Here is a 19,974-nt window from a genome sequence, read left to right as displayed (position 1 = left end):
CATATTGTAAAGCAATGCAATAATAACTAGGAAACAAAACTGAACCTGGTAGTCATGGCTTTCCTACAGAAGACAATACAATGTTTTCTAGAATACTCCCTGAAATGAAATGCACATGAAAGTCTGGAAAGAAAAGAAGGTGGTAACCCCAGAGAATTTGCCTGTAAAACAGGCTTTAATGACCTTCCAGGAAAGCTTGTTTTCCCTGAAACAAAACCAAAGGGAAATGAAATACATTAAACTGGGTTTAAATGATGTCAGAGTGATGATATAAACAAATCCAGGAAACAAATAATTTTGTGGGTTTAGTTTAAAATAAATGTTTACAGCTGAGTAAGTTAAAGAAGATGCATTCTTCTTTCCCTTAACGTTTCCCTGTGTTTTAAATTGTGTGTCATGAACCCTTAGGGCTAAATGGGAACCTAACAGTTCTCACTGTTCTCAAGATGCTAGCTGGAAAGAGTGCTGTTCCATTGCTAGGCACTGGGCACTTTTGAAAAAATGGCCACTTTTTTTAAGTAGCTAAATGGGAGTGGTCGGGTATGGAGCTTTTTGGAAAACCTGGCCCTAAGATACTAACATGCTATTTTTTATACTGCTTTTTTAAGAGAACCGCTTTGTAAAAGGGAAGGCAGATTACCATGCCAGTCATATATCCTTCACAGCAGAAATGAGGGGCTCATCCTTCCACAGCCAACTTACCAGTTAAAACCCTCCAAAGGCCCTTTTAATGCATTCACAAGCATGTTTACCTGATCCTGCTGCTTATTTATTGAAGTGGTTTTTCAGTAGAGATTTGTGGAGTCCATGATTACATAGAAACGTATAACAACCTACGGATTATATCACTGGGATGAGTACATAGACATTACATGGTGAACAGAGAGTGAGTGCAGTCGAGCTTATTTAGTACACACCTGCTTAGGAATAGGCCAGCTGAGAGAAGACATTTTCCATGCACAAACTCCAAATCCTTACAGAATTATAATGAGGCCCCAGTTCCAGAATAAACCAGCTAAAAGAATAAGCTTACAAGGGCACGGAAATGTAAAATAAAATAAAAAATGTAAAGGAATACATCTGCTTAAAAGGAATACACTTCTGTAATAGCTTTACTCTGGGTCACTCATCTTAGACGTGGTGTTTGTTAGCCAGTGAGATTGTTGCTTTCTTGCCCAAGTCATTTGTTACAGACGTTACATGACTTACCCAACGTTCTTCAAAAGAAACCAAGCAGCACCTTCTGAGCTATCTGTGAAATCTTCCCGTGGGTGTCATTTGGACCTACCCCTTTCAGGCCAGGAAACAGGAACCCTGAATATTTTAGTTGCAATATTCAAGACACATATTAAAACTGAAGTAACACAATTTCACATCCTCTTCCACCCATCCTCAAGTTCCATTTCTCACTGCGTCCCAGAAAGGGGCATTTTTAGTGGTTAAAAGACAAAGATCCCACGGACCCCAGTGTTAGAAATTCTCAAGGCCTCCAGCAGGAATGCTTAGAATAGCATTTATTTCACTTTCCTTACTAGTATTAAAGGCTAGTGCTTAAAGCAGATGGTGCAAATAAGTGAGTCTTCAAGAAAATGTTTTAATTTGGTGCATTGGAGCGGGGGCGAAATGAACTCTCTATTCTCTGTGACCTAGAGAGGGATCCAGTGTCCCCACTAGTTTTTTCCCTTCTTTGTCTTCTCCCTCACAAAGCTCAGGGGCCCTCCACCACAAAAGGAGATCAAACAGCACCCTTTGGAGCCCAGCTTGTATGTCCTTGTTTTAAAATGGCACATGTGTTGCAAGTGAAGATTGAAGGACATTATTGTTTCCTAGAAAACATCCAGACTGACATAACATCAGCATGTTATGTTGTTACCCAAGGTGGCAGTGATGTATCATAGCATTGCGTGGTGGCGTTGGTGGAGGTGAGGGGATGTGACACTATGGCTCAGCATCAGGCCATGACCTGTTTGTCCCAGAGAACAAACTTTAAAATGGTGGCAGCCCAAATGCCACTCCTGAATCAGCCATTGCTGAATGTTTGAAGGGAGATCTGGTCTGAACGCAACACCTGCAAGACACTTCCTCCCATCACCTCCTTGCAAATTCAATACAGTGCCTTGCTCTGGGTCTGCTTCCTTCCACCTATACTGGCTCAGGGTATATACAGTGAACTGAACACGGCCACTTAGCCATGGCCCCACACCTATAGGAACCATGTGCTTCTTCATACGTAAAACAGCCGCGTTTGGGGTCTTTATCTGACTTTGGCAAAACCTATGAGAGCTTCTATTCTCCATGAATTAAGAGCTGTAATGGCTAAGGCCTGGTCTACACTAGGAAATTAGGTTGGTATAACTATGTTGCTCAGGGGTGTGAACAATCCATACCCCTGAGTGACACAGTTAAACCGATGTACCCCCTGACCCTAGATGGCACTGGGTCAATGGGAGAATTCTCCAGTCGACCTACCTACTGCCACTCTGGGAGGCATAGTACCTACACTAATGGGAGAGCCCCTCCCGTTGTTGTAGGTAGTGTCTTCACTGAATCCCTATAGGAATGCAACTGCAGAGGTGCAGCTGTGTCACTGTTGTGGTTTATGTGTAGACATACTCTAATGCTTCTGTTTGTGAAGAGAAGGCAAATATTTTAATATCAGCGTGGGCACCCCTTGGTCTTTATAGTAAAAGAGATGGAGGAAAAACTTCAAACTACCAAAACTTGGAGAAATAGACACCTTAGCCCCAGGGAGACACTTTCCAAGGAGCTTTAGAATTAGTGATGCCTTCTGTCAAATGCTTTCCCTAGCAGAGGTTGCTGGTCTTATGTCACTCACTGCTGGTTAGTTCCAGATTGTAGGGCCCCAAGAAATAGTGCCACATTGGTGTAATCTGGTTCCCTCAGCCGGTCTTTACAAACGTCATGCTCCCACATTGTGGGCTGTGGAACTCCTTTAGAGATTTCCGTAGGTATGGGAATCGCTGCCACTCTGCTCTCCCAAGGTCTCTGTCCTGACACTGTGCTCAGCAAAGTGGTATTGGATGATTTGAGATCTCATTGACAGCAGTGAATGGGGTGTTTGTGCAATGAGGTGAGTTGTTTTTTGCAGCAGAATGGTGGAGAAACAGCTGTCACATTTTAGTGGATTCCATGAAGTCCCAGTCCTGGGTGGCTGGTGGCATCCTTGAGCAGGTCCGATGGCACTGGGAGACAGGCTGGGTCCGCCTGAAGCTGTTTATGGAACGCCTTAGGGAGCCCAGTCGCTTCCAGAACCTTAGTTGTGGTTCACTGGCATCCTCTGGGTGGTAGGGCATGCACTCGTGTGGCCCATAGCGGGCCTGGTCGAGTGCTGCTGGTTTGCAGAGAGTGATAAAGATGAGACAGGTAGCCAGGAGGAGAAAGATGCAGATGAGTGCGATGATAATAGGCAAAGGGTCTGGCTTCTCCCCTGGGCGCATGGGACTTAGTGGGACCAACTTGGTGGTGGTTACAAGGAATCCAAGGATACTAGGTGTTGGAGAGGTCTCATTCCCAACATCCTCTGTGTTCATCTTTCCTGCAATGCAGAAGATTATCAGAAATAAGATGATTTAAACTATTACTATCTAGAAGCTGTTCCATAGCTGAGGTAAAATTGACTGATGGCCTCAGTCCATAGAGGTGTACACATCACCAAAACCACCGTCATGACTAGTGCCAGTTAGCACTCATGCGGGTAACATCAGCAAGGAGGACAACGACTACTTGGGATTAGAGATGGAATGACCTTGTTATCCTTAGAGGATGGGTCCTCCAGAACTGGGCTGAGACACATCAGTGGGCCAGTGTGTGAGATTCATGTCTTATACGTGTTTCTTGGTTAAAGAGAAGACTTCAGTTTGCTAGGCTGCCAACCCAGCACCTTTCACCAGTACTAAAATGCACCTAAAAACACGATGCAGGAAGCTTCCACTGACCCCAGTAAAAGTGAGGGTAGGGGAAGTTTCCATGAGGCCCCTCATCACATGGGCAAAGTGCACCTCTTTGCATTCCGCTCGTAACTCTGACACCTTCTAACAAGCAGCTGGCTTTTTATTTTTAAGAAATTGAATTACCCTGGCTGATAGTCCAGAGTTTGGACTCTCTAGAAATGAAGTACGGGGCTGGAAGCCTGTGAGAATGAGGTTATGAAACTGTTTGTTCCAATACACCAGCAGGGACAATGCAACAAAAGGTACCCTATTGTGGGATTTAGATCTATTAAATACAGTTTCTGTGCACTGAACTAAAATACAAGATATAAAACAACAGAGCCCCCTGACAGGAATATCTGTTAAAGGAAATATATAGCCATATACTGGTATGTGGAGCAAAATGCACCCCTCCCCCATTGCCCCGGGTAATTAGCATGTCACATCTCTAGTGCTGCTATTCCAATAGAGCTCCATTATGTAAATGCTGTATCAGCAGCGAAGAGTAAGGAAGGCAGGGCCAGTGCAAGGAAGTTTCCCGCCCTAGACGAAACTTCTACCTTGCTTCCCCCTCCCAGCCCTGCGGCAGCTCCCTGCCTCTCCCCCCCCCCCGCCCTGAGACGCCTCCCGCCGCGGCAGCTCCGCCCCCCCTGGTGAGCCGTGCGGCAGCTCCCCACCCCAGCTCACCTCTGCTCCGCCTCCTCCCCGAGCACGCCGCCCCCACTCTAATTCTCCTCCCCTCCCAGGCTTGCGGCACCAAACAACTGATTGGCGCCACAAGCCTGGGAGGCAGGAGAAGTGGAGCAATGACGGCGCGCTCGGGCAGGGGCATAGGAATGCTGTAAAAAAAAAATGAGGGGCACCGCTTTTTGGTGCCCCCAAATCTTGGCGCCCTAGGCAACCGCCTAGTTTGCCTAAATGGTAGCACCGGCGCTGAAGGAAGGGAATACTAGAGCTGGTCGAAACATTTCCTTCAAAACATTTTTAAACAGAAAATGCCTTTTCAATTCATCAGAATTTTTCATCAAATATAATTGGGGGTTTGGGGGAAAATTTTGGATTTTTTCAATGAAACTCCAGAAAATGTTGCTACCAAGGCCATTCTAAAGGCATTTAGTACAACCATGCAGCTATGTGAACTCAGTCTCAAACACTCATTTTAACATTCGGTTGTATTTCTTTTCATCACTGAGCTGCTTAGATTTTCAAGAAATATAAGGGCTGGGTAAATATTTTTAAAATTATTATTAATTGGTTTATTATAATTATATTACAGTAGCCCTGAGAAGCCCCAACCCAGTAAATAATACATAGGGCCACATAGTGAACAAGAAGGAGAAAACAAAATCTTAAATAAGCAGTTCATCAAGTGAGGACTGTCTATCCTGTGCACTGAATGGGGCAGGGTTGCTGTGGAAAAAATAGTTTGTAATCATGTCATTTAAGACTCTCACATAATTCATATGCACAGGCAACCTTAATTCTGGCATTTTCTTGGTTTTGAGTGCTAGACTTTGCAAACTTAGTAATGTTATTTTAATGTAGTTTTTATGGATAATGTCCTTGTTTAAAAAAAAAAAAACACAATGCAAAGTGAAAAAACAGAAATTCCATCATGTGGCATCAAAATGACACCCACATGCATTGTCAGCGGGGATGGAATCAACTGCATGGACCTGAAGTAATTGATAGCAATAGTAGGTTGTCATCCTATATGTGGATGAGCAGAAGAGGGAGATGGGACTCTTTACCAGTGGGTTTCATAGATATTACTGTGATTTTTTTGAAAGGCTTATAACATGGCCAAATTGAGGCAGATTTTCATGGGGATGGCAAAGGCACAATCCCTGACAGAAAGGCCATCTCCTGCCAAATTTCAAGTCTTTGCTCCAAAGGGGAGCTAGAGCTTTTCAGAGAAAAGGTCTCAAGAATTTAACATGAGCAAAACAAAGTATTTTTCCATAGCCTCGTTCCCAGAAATGGCTGACCCATTTTGGCTGAAATTTTCCAAACAAATTCAGTCTGAGGCAGACATCCAGTAGAGAAAATATCAGCCCAGATGGTTGAAGTTTGACAAAGTTATAAGTAAGTGAAAACAGGGACTTATAATGCAAAATGCCTGGTACACTTAATAATAGGCAAGGCTGCCCCCTGCCTAAAATAAGCAAGACAGACAAAGGAAGTATTGTTATCCCCATTTTACAGATGGGGAACTGAGGGACAGAGAGATTCTGTGGCTTGTCCAAGGTCACACAGGAAATCTGTGGCAGAGCAAGGCATTGTACCTAGATCTCCTGATCCCGTTCAATGCCTTAGCCACAAGACTATCTTTTTCTCTCTTTGTCTTTACAACCGTTTTTCATATCATGCTAATGAGTTAGTTTCCGTCAAAATTTTTACACCTTAGCCAGCTTATAAAAAAATGTCCCCAGCCTCGCCCCCTACACCGAGGACCAGTAAAGGAGTTAGCTTAGGAGCAGCTACAGCAGTTCGGTATCACTCTGGAATCCCCCATGCTAGTGGAATCCTTCACAAGCCATCTAAGCCAGCATTATTGTTGCTTTGCATTGCCAGAGCAGTGCAAAGCAGCTAGAGCTAGGCCAACCTCTGGCCCACAGATAAAGAGTTAGCCTGCAGTGGGTGGTTTTCAGTGGAATTGCTGGTAGCCATTGTTAAAGAGGCAACTCGCAGGTGTAAAAGTCAGTGGAGGGACTTAACTATATAATGAATTTATCCAAATGAAAGTTGAATCAAGCAACATGCACAGAACGATATAGGATATTTCCCATGTATATCCTTGATGATTTATATACGAAGCTAACATTTAAATGGCTGTTTCTATAGAAGCTTGAGGCTTATGCTGTTGCAACAGTCATGGTGGACAGTTATCAAGATGGCTGTAGAGGAGCTATCCAACTCACAGTCTAACTCCCGATTTCTGTGAGAGAAGCAGGAAAAAGTGAGTGTGCTAAGTCATGCTTACTTGCAGCTTTTAGTTTAATCCCTACATCCAATATAGAAAATCCATTCTGCAGGTGAACTACACTATATCCTGACACCAGTGACACTGAGAGTTGGAAAAATATTCTGCTGCATATTTCTACAGAGATTAAATCACTATTGCAAAATGTTTGCTATGCAAATAGTCTAGGTACTAGAATGGCACAATATGCAATCATAACATTTTTAAATACATGAAAATATAAAAACCCACAATTTTTTAAATTGTCTATAAAGCTTTAAGGCATATCTATTAATTATAATAAAAAAGACAACAGCATTTTACATAAATGCACTCTCTCTCTCAATCATTAAGCAATCACATTATATTCCAGCATTAATAGTGACTTAACCAACCAGTCCCTAAAAATACTTGTGACTGATGGTGTCTATTTAGTATGATGAAGAACATATGGTGAGTGACTAGACTTAAGATTCAATGTACGCAGCTATAATTCAGTCCCCCTGTGACACTGTATCAGAATCTCATTCCCCTGGATCGCTTCTTAGGCCCATTTATCTTACTAAATGTCATGTCAGATCTGAGGAGGTCCCTTCCCCCATCAGTAGAAGCCCTTTTTCGGGTTGGTAAGATATGTGTTTGCTTTTGTTTCAGCCTCTGCCCTTCCCGGTCCTTCTAGTGGTGGTTCTCATGAAAGAGGTTTATTCACAATTCTTTCAGATGGAGAAACTTCCCTCAATACATGTAGGGAAAAGTCACCACATTCCCTGTAGTTTCCAAAGCTGCCCTGCTGCAGCCAAAGCAGCTCAAACTTCACCTGGAGAGCTCCAAGAAAACCACATGAACCGAATTACCTACACAAAATCAGATTATTTCCTTTAGCATGTGCCAAAGTGAAGGGTCAGTAGTCCTCTTCACAAAGTTCAGATGTGCTTCTGAAGGTTTCCAGCTGCCTACCTTCAGTGGAAAGATTTTTCATGTTAAAAAAAAATGCAAACTTTCCAGACTTCACACCCCTCACCCTGGCATCACTGCAGTGCTACCACAACTCCATTGGAGAAGTGTCTGAGGGTCCCCAAGGGATACCACCAGGATTATTGTCAGTGTTCACCAGAGAGTGACCCAAAGCACTCCTTTCACATGGCCTCAGTGGCAATTCCATTTCCAGCCATCCAGCGGAGTGAGGGAGGTTTTGAGTCATTTTCCTTCTTCCACTGACTGAGTCAGTTGGGGTATTCTCAGCATGATTCACAGGGTTCTGGCTCACATGAACACTACCAGAGATTATTCTTGCCAGCTGTTGTGATTCTGTTGCAAAACTTGCAATATTTGGTATTTTTTCTTAAGGACCCAGTCCCTGGATTCAAGTCATTACATGAGAATCTCAGCTTTCCACACACAAAAAAAGAAGAAAGGAAGAAAGACAAAGAAAATTCCTAGCCTTCACAGTTGCAGAGCAAAGCTTGAAAACATGAACCCATGTACAGCACAGAGGTTCAAAAACCAGAAAGCAAAGAAATAGAAACCAGAATGTGTTAGATTTTAAGCCAATTTCATTTGTGGAGACCTGTCTCAAGAGCTTTGAATTAGGGTTACCATGTTTAGCAAATTAAAAAAGAGGACCCTCCACGGGCCCGGGCCCTGGCCCCACCCCTTTCCCCATCCCCGCCCCAACTCTGCCCCTTCCCCGCCCTAACTCCGCCCCCTCCTCCCTCCCACTCCCAGCCATGTGAAAAGGGCTGCCCGAGCGCTACCGGCTTCACGGTTTGCCGGGCAACCCCCAGACTCTGCGCCCCTGGCCAGCGCTTCCCCAGCGCAGCTGGAGCCCTGGAGGGGAAGCACCCAGCCGGGGGCGCAGGGTCTGGAGGCTGCCCGGCAAACCATGAAGCCGGTAACGCTCGGGCTTCGGGCAGCCCCTATGCCTCCGGACCCTGCGCCCCCAGCCGGGCACTTCCCCTCCCGGGCTCCAGCGGGGCAGGGTCCGGAGGCATGGGGGCTGCCCAAAGCCCGTAGCGCTCAGCTCTTAAACAGAGCCGAAGAGTCAGGGGAGGAGCAGAGCCGCCGCGGCCGGAGGCTCTGCTCCTCCCCTGACTCTTCGGCTCTGTTTAAGAGCCGAGCTGCCCGAGCGCTACCGGCTTCGGGCATCCCCCATGCCTCTGGACCCTGCGCTGCCGGAGCCCGGGAGGGGAAGTGCCCGGCCGGCGGCTGGGGTCCGGAGGCAAGGGGACTGCCTGAAGCCCATAGCACTTGGGCAGCTCGGCTCTTAAACAGAGCTGAAGAGTCCAGGGAGGAACAGAGCTGCCGCGGGAGGGGAAGTGCCCGGCCAGCATTTTCCCGGACATGTTCGGCTTTTTGGCAATTCCCCCCGGACGGGGGTTTGATTGCCGAAAAACCGGACATGTCCGGGAAAAACCGGACGTATGGTAACCCTATTTGAATTCTTGCGCTTGACAGTATAGAGTGCTGCACAGCCAATATCCAGTACCTCAGGCTGAGAATACACTAAGGGATTTGCAAACATAAGTCACTTGTGCTAGCAACTGTAGGCCATATTCTGCTCTTGGTTACAACCAGTGTCCTTGCAACTCCCCTGACGTGAATAGAGCTACTTCAAATTTACACTGCTGTAATTGAGTCCATTTGGCCTCTGAGCTCTGAACTGAAGAGTGGAATCTCTCTGATAAATCAGACAACTTTGTGCACAGTCTGTATTGCCATTATGTCTATTTTCCTCCACTTTAATGTCCACTCTCAATTTAATGTCCACTGTAATTTTCCTGAGACAGTGCATTGATTTCCCTTCTCCCGCCAAAGCCTGCTGAATACTCATCCTAATCCACAGGTAAACTAAAACTGACTCACAGGTCTTAGAAGAAACATTCCTGCTTTCTTTCTGTAGGTCCTCTCCATATCTCATCCTTTCCACCCTTAATTACTTGTACCTGACAACTCTCTCATCCCTTCCCCAGTTGCATGCCCTTCTCTCTCTCTCTCTCTCTGAGATGTTGTTGCCAGAGCCTGGACCCCAAACCAAGCTAGTGCTGGGAACTGCTGTGTGGTAACCACTAGAGTGAAGGACTTCCCATGTTAATGGCTTTTAGAGCAGAAAGGGGAACCTCCCCCATATACCACATACTAAGCGGGACACTTTGCTACCACACAAAGTCAAAGGCCTTCATCAGTTCGCTGTTCAGTGCAGGGGAAATGGCTGTTGTGGGTAACAGACATATTCAGGCCAGCGCTGCAGCTAGCCATTTGAAATTAGTTTTGTACTACTGCTGAGCAAATTGTGCCTGATATATATAAAATTGGCATGTATCCATTTGAATTGAAAGTGGAATTCAATTTCGCCACATACGCAACTAGAGGTGGCAAATAATTTAGAATTTAATGTATTTATTTTTTAAATCTCATGAAATTAATAGGATATGTTATTCTGTAAATATGTTAACAAAACATTTGCCCAGCAGTATTTTTAAACATACTAGCCACTTCTTTTCCCCCCAGCCCTGCCTGCATACCAAAGTTACCATTCTGTGATTGCTCCCACGGCAGGCACAATTAGCTAGTGAAATCCAGCAGTGTTAATAAAAGGCCTGTTGAAGAAAAATCAATCTGCCAGTAACCATGCAAAACATTGCCCCTATCTGATTAAATATAGTATGAAGTGACTGGCATACACCCATGATTCAGACTCAGATCACATCTTTGTAGCACATAGATCAGGGATTCTCAAACTGGGGGTTGGGACCCCTCAGGGGGTCGTGAGGTTATTACATGGGGGGGGGGGGGTTGTGAGCTGTCAGCCTCCACCCCAAACCCCGCTTTGTCTCCAGCATTTATAATGGTGTTAAATATATAAACAAGTGTTTTTAATTTATAAGGGGGGTCGCACTCAGAGGCTTGCTATGTGAAAGGGGTCACCAGTACAATAGTTTGAGAACCACTGACACAGATGAAGGTTGTGAAGGGTTTCATTTTGTAAAATGTTCACAACAAAAGTGAAAAAGTCATAGTTTTGGAACATAATAAGAAATGGAACAAAAAGTTCCTCTCCTCGATCTCACCAAATAGCAGGTCTGGGGTGGGTTTATGCAATTTTGCAGTCGTTTTCACAAGTTCTCATCACCTTTTCTGATCTTTTGCTAGGAGAAAGTCGTTTTCAGTGGCTTGTGCACTTGTGACACAGCGCTGAAAAAAAGAGGCTTTCCTCTTCCCTTCTCATTGTATCTTGAAATTGGTGAACGCTAGGAAAGTGTTCCCGGCTCTGCGTAATATGCAAAAAAACCTGCCCCCTCCCCCCCCCCCCCCCCCCCCAAGCCTTTCACCTGTCTGGAGAAGTATGTAAAATTCAGTGGCTCAGTTTTGTACTAACAAGCACAAAGTTTCAGAAAACTCAGTATTAAAACCCTAGATCAGTAAGTGATACATTCACAGAGCTACTGAGCTGTTTCCCTCCTCCATTGTTGGGATACCCCAGCAAACAGACAGAGACAATGATCATGAATGATCAGGTTTGACACTGACCACCTTATTTTAGCAGCATCCCAGACCATCTCACACCCTCATGCCCTGGCTCCTTTAAAGCCTTTTGCTTTTCTCCAGATCTTTGTGAAATCAAACTTGAAAGATGGGAAGAGGGGATAGGTTGTCCAGATTAGAAGGACCTGAGAGCACTGACCTTTCCCTTAGAAGCTGTCAAGAAATGCTGCATAACACAGGCTGCAGGATAGCTCTTCAGAGTTAGCGCAGATCATTGATTGATCATTTGCCCCCTTGTGTGCTCCTACAGCTGCTGTTATCTTTTCAGGACAATCCCATGAGGCTGTAGCCGGTCCCCTGGCTTTGTACCTCTCTGACTAATACTCAAGCAGCACAGGGGTGTCTCCTTCTCCTGTCTTTTCCCTCTTGCTGCGCGCCCTTCCATAGCTCTCTGTTGTCTTCCAGTCCCTTACTTCTTGGGGGAGGGGTAGAGGGGCGTAAGGTAGGATGGGGGGAGAGGTGGCAGCTAGGATGGGAATAGCAGGAACAGACAAAGCCAAAACAACTTAAATGAACCAGCCAAACCTACAGAGCTCCTGCACTTTAGAATCAACAAACTCATTTGGTCATTCCTTAGGATTGTGTATTTTTTAAAAAAAAAAAAATTTTTTTTGAGGTTTGGATGTAGTCCCTTTAGGGAAACGATATTGGATTAAATTGTAATTCTTTGAGCAGCTCTCACCTTCCCCTGCAGAAAGTTTGAATGGTACAGTCTGCTGGCTAGATGCTATTCACTGAATGCCAGCCTTTAGGTTACTCTGGGAGCCGATTTGGGATCAGCAGCTGGGGGAAGGGGAGGAATGGAAGCAGGCCTCTTTCCTTTGCACTCTCTTCTTCTCTCTCAAACACACTTACTCTTCCACTCTTTTCATTCTTCTATTTTCCTTTCCTCAAAATAATTCCCTAATCTTTCTTTGCTTTTTCTTTCTACCGCTTAACTCTCTTTCCTTTTACTACCTGTTTTTAGCCTCACTCTTCTGTCCTGTATCTATTGGTCCCTCTTTTAAAGGTAACCTGCAAAAGGGAAATTCTTTGTGTATTCTTGCTGCTTTTTGATATACAAGGAAGCCCTGACAGTTTTTTTTAAAGGTTTCTTTTCCCTGCTTTCTCCTTTAGAAATACCAGGAGTATCTCATCTTGTCTTGTCAGTTTGTTCTGGAGCACTCACCACAGGACTGGCTGCAAAAGAAGGAATGTTGTATCTTTCAAAAGAGAGCTTTTCTCCCAATTGTTTCCACCCTTTTGAATTAAATAGGTTTTAACATTTAAGCAGTCTAACGAAATAGCCCTGCCCCTCTCAGCTGCTCAGCTTTGTCTGTTGTTACTTGTGATGTCCTAATCCTGCTGCTTCTCCAGTCCACAACAGAATCTTTCGGGAGAGAACAGGGAAGACCAGATCTAAATTTCTAATGTGGAAAACAAGCAGAAAAGGTCACAAATAGTTGTGGGCAAGTTACCTTTAGCAGCTTTAAAGCAGGATTTTCATACTGTAGAAAACTTTAAAATCTATCTTATTAGGAAAGTGGATTTTGGTTTTGTGCCTTTCCTACATTTTTAGAAATATCAAATGTATTTGGGCCAGATTGTTCCACCTTCATTCCCCAGGAGTAGTAGCTTACTGCACAAGTAGCTTTTGTTGAAATATATGGGACTATTTGAGGAGTAAATTACTACTCAACATGAAAAAGGATATTTGAATCTGACTGTCTTTGTTTAACCAAATATTCCCCCCCCTCCCTCCGCCCACCTTCCATTCTCCTTATTCCTCTGCTTAAAATCCATAATGCTGGATTTGTTGCTTCACCGTTATTTTAGTGGCATCACAAGCACCTGATTGCGACTTCACCAGAAGTTCCAGCAGAGGGAGAAGCTGGGCAGTGCAGCCGAACAAGTTTATTGAAAACAAGCAGTTTAACAAATGCAGATGGAAGCCAATCGCTTTAAAGCCAAAGCTCTCTCTTTTCACCTGCTGACCCATTTTGCACATTTCCCTGCAGGGCATACCTGCCCTTGTGGCTTTATCAAATAACCTGGGATGAGCTTTGAAAAAACATCCTGTGCAGAAGGTGGATGAGAAAAGCTTTCTGGGTGGGATTTTCACCTTGGCCAAGGAGATTTGGATGCCCAATTCCTGTTAATTTCTATGGGCTTTGAAAATCCCACCTTTTTGTCTTCACTGTAAAACTGAAATCTTTTTCCCATTACACACACACCACTGCTTGGCGGCCCAAGGAACTGCATTAAACTCTGCTAAGAATCTTTATCTTCTTCCCTTTCCTCTGGTTTTCCTCACCACTGCCCTCTTCTGACTCCTCTCCTTCGTTCAGCTTTTCTGAGAAGGGACCTCCGGTGTCTTAGAAGGCAAGCTGATATCACCACTTAGACATTCTGGATATGCTTAGGAATGATCAGCCGGCGGAAATAGATCTTTGATTCACACTGCCCTCTTTTTATCTGGTTTGTCAGATCCAGGCATGGTAACAGAGAGCCAATGCAATCCTGTCCCAGAAATGAGCTCACAGACTCAAAGCCTGATGGCACAGGCATGTTAAATAGTTTGCTTGGCAGGAAAGTCAAAGCTGCTTGAAATGTGAGCTTTCCCCCCATGTCATTACTAATTTGAAAATAGTTTCAGGTCACCCCCAAAATATGCTATATTTTACACACTTTTAACTTGGAAATAGGTCCCCTTTTCAAAGAAAATGAGTTCACGGGTAAGTAAAAATTGGCCCAGACCAAGCTAAGGTTGGTTTTGAAAATCAGACCATGCCAGGATAGCTGAGAAGGCAGCAAAGTGCATTGCCAGCCCTTTGCCAGCAGAAAAACTAGCTTTGTGCTTGCAGTTAGAAGTGTCTAACAATCGTGTATTTCTCAGCATGGAGGAGAGGGAATGGGAGCACTTTGAATTGTGCTATAAGGTGAGTGTCTGGGGGATATGGACTGGACAGGCATCAAGGAGGAGACATGGGTCTGAGTGTGACACAAGAAGGAAAGCTGGACGATTTGAGGTTGTGGTGTCAACATTTGCAAAAGTGGCCACTAACTTGGTCTGTCTTCACTTTTTGGGTGCTCCATTGATGGCACCTAGGACCCGACTTTGAGGTTCTGAGAGCCTGTGCTTCCTATTAATGTCATTTAGAATTGGGGCTGCTTTGAAAACCAGCCCAAAGGTGTCTGAAGCTGGACACCCATGAATTGCGGCACCCCAATGCAGTGGCCGCTTCTGATCATTTGGGCCTTACATCTGTTTTGCAACAAGGCAAAATAAAATCCTTTGTTTAATGCCATTTTTGGAGTTTTTGTTGCATATCCCCTTTCTGCTTTGTTAAACCAGAATATTCAGCAATATTTGCAGCCAAAACATACAGCCTTGACAGAATGAAACCTTTATACCTACATGGCAAAACACCAAGAAAAATGTTTGAGAAATTCCCCAAATTCCTGCGCATTCATGTCTTTTTTTCACCTCAGTCATTTTGCAAAGCAATAGCCACAATTTACACTTGTTTTTCTTCTGCATATTGGGGAAAAAGGGGCATTTGTTTCTCTCCTTGAAAGGAAATTTAAAAAATTTGATTCATCTGGTGTAGGAGGCATTAGACACTCATGCCCTCCACCCCCTCAGTATCCTGCTTGAAGGCTGCTAATAGCTTTGATGTTGGCAGATTTGCTGTAGCAGCTCTGAAGGTCAGGCAGAGGCGGAGCAAGAAGGATGTTTGGGGGTGGGTTCCTGGAAAGTGCTCATGGGGAGGGGAAACTCTGCAGTGTTCCATAGAAACACCAGGTGGACCCATTATGTAAAGTCTCCCCAAGTGTTTGGCAACATTTCATTCAACACTGTATATCTAGGACATAGGAATTATCCTCCCGTGATCCATCCAGTGCAGTAACTTGTCTCTGATACTGGCCAGAACCAGATGCTTCAGAGCACAATGCAAAAGATCCATAATGGACAATTATGAAATAACCTGCCCAGAAAGGACATTCCTTCACAATCCCCTCAACTAGGGTTTGTTTTTGCCCTAAACCATAAGGGGTTATATTGCCTGTATATAGCATAATATATATACTATATCCTACCTAATGTAACTGTGGATAGTCTCATCATCTTCATGAAGCTTTTATGATAGCTCTATGATTTGAGTCCATGATTTGAGTCCAAAGGTTGCTGGCTCTATTGCATAAATAATATTTCTTTCTATCAGTTTTAAATTTTCTGCCATTTAAGTTAATTGACTGTCACCTTTATTTTGCATTATGGGAAAGGTCAGGTGAGTGCTCCTATTTACCCTTTTGTATACCATTCACTACTGTATACTTCCGTCATTCCCCATCTTATTCATCCCCAGTCTAAACTAAGCAGCCCCAGTCTCTCTTCATCTGGAAGTCGTTCTATGCTGATAGTCATTTTTGTCACCCACCTGAGCACCTGCTCTGTTTCTGCTGTATCTTTTTAGAGATAGGTTGACCAGAACTGAACACAGTACTCCAGGTGATGGCATACCATAGACATATATTATGTCATTATAACATTTGCACTGTTATCTTCTATCCTATTGTTTATGTATAACCTAACAGTCTGTCTGTTTCTTGACAGCAGCTGCTGCACGTTAAGCAGAGGTTTTCATTGAGCTGTCTATAGTGACACCCAGGTCTTTTTCCCAAATCATTAGAACAATGTATTGGAGAAATTCAACTTATTTCTTCCAGTGTGCATTTCCTTGCATGTGTCAAGAATAAATTTCATCTGTCATCTTGCTGCCAGTTCCCCGAGCATTATTAGGTCCCTCTGAAGTTCTTTGGCATCTTCACTAGTCTTAGCTAACCTAAATTATTTTGTGTTATCTATAGATGTTTCCCCCTTTTCCAGATAATTGACAAATGTGTTAATGAACATCAGTCATGTGGAACCTTGGGGTACCCAATTAGCTTAGGCTAATTATATATATCATAGGACTGGAAGGGACTCGAGAGGTCATCTAGTCCAGTCTCCTGCACTCATGGCAGGACTAAGTATTATCTAGATCATCCCTGACGGGTGTTTGTCTAACCTCATAAAAATCTCCAATGATGGAGATTCCACAACTTCCCTATGCAATTTATTCCAGTGCTTAACCACCCTGACAGAAAGATTTTCCTAATGTTCAACCTAAACCTCCCTTGCTGCAATTTAGCCCACTGCTTCTTGTCCTGTCCTCAGAGGTTAAGAAGAACAGTTTTTCTCCCTCCTCCTTGTAACAACCTTTTATGTACTTGAAAACTTATCATGTCCCCTCTCAGTTTTCTCTTTTCCAGACTAAACAAACCCAATTTTGTCAAGCTTCCCTCACAGGTCATGTTTTCTAGACCTTTAATCATTTTTGTTGCTCTTCTCTGGACTTTCTCCAATTTGTCCACATCTTTCCTGAAATGTGGTGCCCAGAACTGGACACAATACTCCAGTTGAGGCCTAATCAGCATGGAGTAAAGAGGAAGAATTACTTCTCGTGTCTTGCTTATCACACTCCTACTAATACATCCCAGAATGATGTTCGCTTTTTTTGCAGCAGTGTTACACTGTTGACTCATTTAGCTTGTGGTCCACTAGGACCCCCAGATCCCTTTCCGCAGTACTCCTTCCTAGGCAGTCATTTCCCATTTTGTATGTGTGCAACTGATTGTTCCTTCCTAAGTGGAGTACGTTGCATTTGTCCTTATTGAATTTCATCCTATTTACTTTCTGCCATAGGCAGAGCAGACCAAGAAGCGACACTTCCTCTCTCACAGTACAGAGCAACAGAAAGGTCTAGCCATGCACTTAAAACTTAAACCATAGTTGAGCTGAGATTTCCAGATGGGACAGGCACCTCTGATTCTGAACCCATTGGGAAATGGGGACATTTAAAGATGTGCCCCTGTGACCCAGAGGACTTGGGGAAACAAGACAATCCTGTGTACTGAGGACTGTTGCTTTTGGCCTTGCATAAGAGCAGGAGAAGGAGATAGCTTTTGGTACAATCTGAAAATCACTGGCCTTCACTGGCTTCTTTTTTCTTTTCAAAGGTGAAAGCCACAGATGCGGATGAAGGTGTTAATGGGAGAGTGTGGTACAGGATTGTCAGGGGTAAGTCTAGGTGCCTCTTTGCAACAGATAATCGTGTGTCCATGTGATTTGGTTAACTGAAGTTTTGCTATCACCTTTTGGCCGGATAAGCACACTGGCAAACTTGCATGATGTAACTATTTCATCACATTGTGGCCTTCTTTGGCCTGCCCTACAGCTAACAGAAACACCCCTTTCCCTATATATTAAATTTCATCATTCTCTCCCCCCATCCATTGTAATACTTATGGTCAGAAGAGATAAGTCCTTGATAATTTGGGTTCTGCTATGGTAACTGTAGTTAGACTGCAATTACACTCTAGTTGCATTGTCGTTTTGGTTTTTGATACCGGCAATAGCTATCAGATAGACGTTGTTACCTATATCGCTGAGATGGATGACAGCATAATAATGTAGTTAATGCACCTAACTTCTAACAACATATGTGTTAGATATAAATCCAAAGGAGTAAGGATAAGTAATTGCATGTTGATGTAAAACTTCCGGATATATGAATTAGTGGTAGTTAGGTCTCAAAAAGCACCATTCCAGTGTAATTCCCCTGCATTTACACTGACCCATTACAGCCTGCTCCACATTACTACCTCTTAAGCCTTTTTAGGGAATTAATGTGATATGCATCAACACAACGTATTTTTTTAAATTTGTCACAACCACATTTTAGAGCCTTGATTGGGCCCTGCAAAGGGAAAGGAAGTCTCCTGAGCACATTTTTGTTGAAAACGGTTTAGTTAGTATGGTTTCTCTGTAGTGTGGATGGGGATTAAACTCTTTTAGTTGATCCAGCTTTAAAAGTAGTTCTGAGTTGTGCTTAGTATGGATGAGGCTTGATAATCAAGGGCAATGAACAATATGCCCATTCCAATACTTAACAACACCAGTATCACCTCTGAGTCACTTTTCCACAATTCTACTTTGCTGTATGTGGGGATCCCATGATGTTTGTTCCACTTGGAGAACTGATTGATATGTACTTTGTTGTGTTTTGTTTGTTTACTGACAGGAAACAATTATAACCACTTTCGGATCAACCCCAGCAGTGGGCTGGTCATGAGGGGCTTACGGCACCTGGACAGAGAGCACAATTCCTCCCATGTCCTGGAGGTGGAAGCCTACAACAGTGAACAAGGATCAATGAGGAGCTCCGTTAGGGTAAGGACATCACTGCGGTTGAGCTAGAGGGGTGCAGCAGAAGCAATGAGGAGCTACATCAGAGTAAGGTTGGCACTGGGTGAGTGAGGGGGATCAGCAGAAGTGATGAAGCATGACTGGACCTTGAGTAACAAGAGGGTAAGGGTAAAACCAGACAAAACTTTGTGAGACGTTTTTTAGTGCAAAATATTAGAGTGGTTTCATCAAATGTTAGTAATTTCCACGCATTGCGATGCAGAGTCAGCAGAGATGGAAATATCAGCAAAGTGCTGTAGAAATGACTGATGGAAATTCTATGGGTACTGCTTTTGGGTGGAGGATATTTTTCTGTGCCATTTCATAACGTAATTAGGCTGAAAATTGACAAGAGAATCATCAGCAAAGGGAATTTTTTTTTCAAGCGATTAGAAATGGGTTATGCTGAATTTATTTAGTTACAAGTTAGAAAAAAGAAGATACATAATCAATTCAGAACACAATATACATACACAGACAACATGATATTGAAAAACTGTTTAACTGTATGGTTACATTTGCCCAATATTTGTCCAGGTATGGAAATTTCCCTCCTCCTTTTTGAATATACAGTCTTGCTTACTTAGCTTCCTTTTGCTATTTTCACATTGTGGCTTTGTAAGGCAGCTTTACTCTTGATCTGTATGAAAATACAGGTGTGTGGCCAGTGGCATATTTAAATAAAACAGACCTCAGTAGTAGTAATATTTGCTATAAGTACAACTCCATTCTTCTTGAAGGATCCCAAAGAACTTCTTCCCCAATCCTGCAGTCGGATCCGTGTAGATGAAACTATGTAGCATGCAGACCCACTGACTTCAGCAGAGTTCTGCATGGATGCAGGAATCTGCCTACGTGGATGCAATTATAGGATTGAGGCCTATATATAAACACCATCATTCAGCTGTGGAAGAGGAGGCCAGGAACAAGCTGGCAGATAGCCAGTCTGCAGCACACCATTCGTGGAGAAAGGATATTTTGGCCTACACACTGGAGTGGGCCGCAACACTTACAAAATTTAACACAGGATCATTAATGCCTATGTGGCATAAACAGGATCTCCCTTTTTAAGGTCTCGTCCCAATGACTCTCTTACAGTAAAGTGCATAGAATTCAAATTGTGTCTACTTCATAAGGAGGCAGGGCTGAGTCAGCTCTACCAGGATTTGAATTAGTGGTTGCCATCTTCCCAGCAAATAAAGCAAACTCACAAAATTTACAAATGTTGTGACAAGTTGGCAAAAAAACAC

General features: G+C 43.7%; 2 protein-coding genes across 2 annotated transcripts in view; one reads left to right on the top strand and one right to left on the bottom strand.

Moving 5' to 3' along the window:
• Positions 1-19,974, top strand: part of CDH23 (cadherin related 23) — a 516,293-nt gene that overhangs the window by 370,136 nt on the left and 126,183 nt on the right. The window contains exons 28-29 of the mRNA XM_054034015.1: positions 17,497-17,557; positions 18,561-18,709. Of these exons, the coding sequence (XP_053889990.1) occupies positions 17,497-17,557; positions 18,561-18,709 (210 nt within the window). The remainder of the gene's footprint in view (positions 1-17,496; positions 17,558-18,560; positions 18,710-19,974) is intronic.
• Positions 749-11,908, bottom strand: C7H10orf105 (chromosome 7 C10orf105 homolog). The gene is given in 2 exon segments (XM_054034018.1): positions 749-3,556; positions 11,594-11,908. Coding segments are annotated over 2 exon segments (501 nt in total). The 5' UTR covers positions 11,670-11,908; the 3' UTR covers positions 749-3,131.

This window comes from Malaclemys terrapin, chromosome 7 (assembly GCF_027887155.1).
Source record: "Malaclemys terrapin pileata isolate rMalTer1 chromosome 7, rMalTer1.hap1, whole genome shotgun sequence".
Lineage (NCBI taxonomy): Eukaryota > Metazoa > Chordata > Testudines > Emydidae > Malaclemys > Malaclemys terrapin.
Note: the sequence above shows the minus strand (reverse complement) of the source record. Positions and strands in the feature narration are given on the sequence as shown.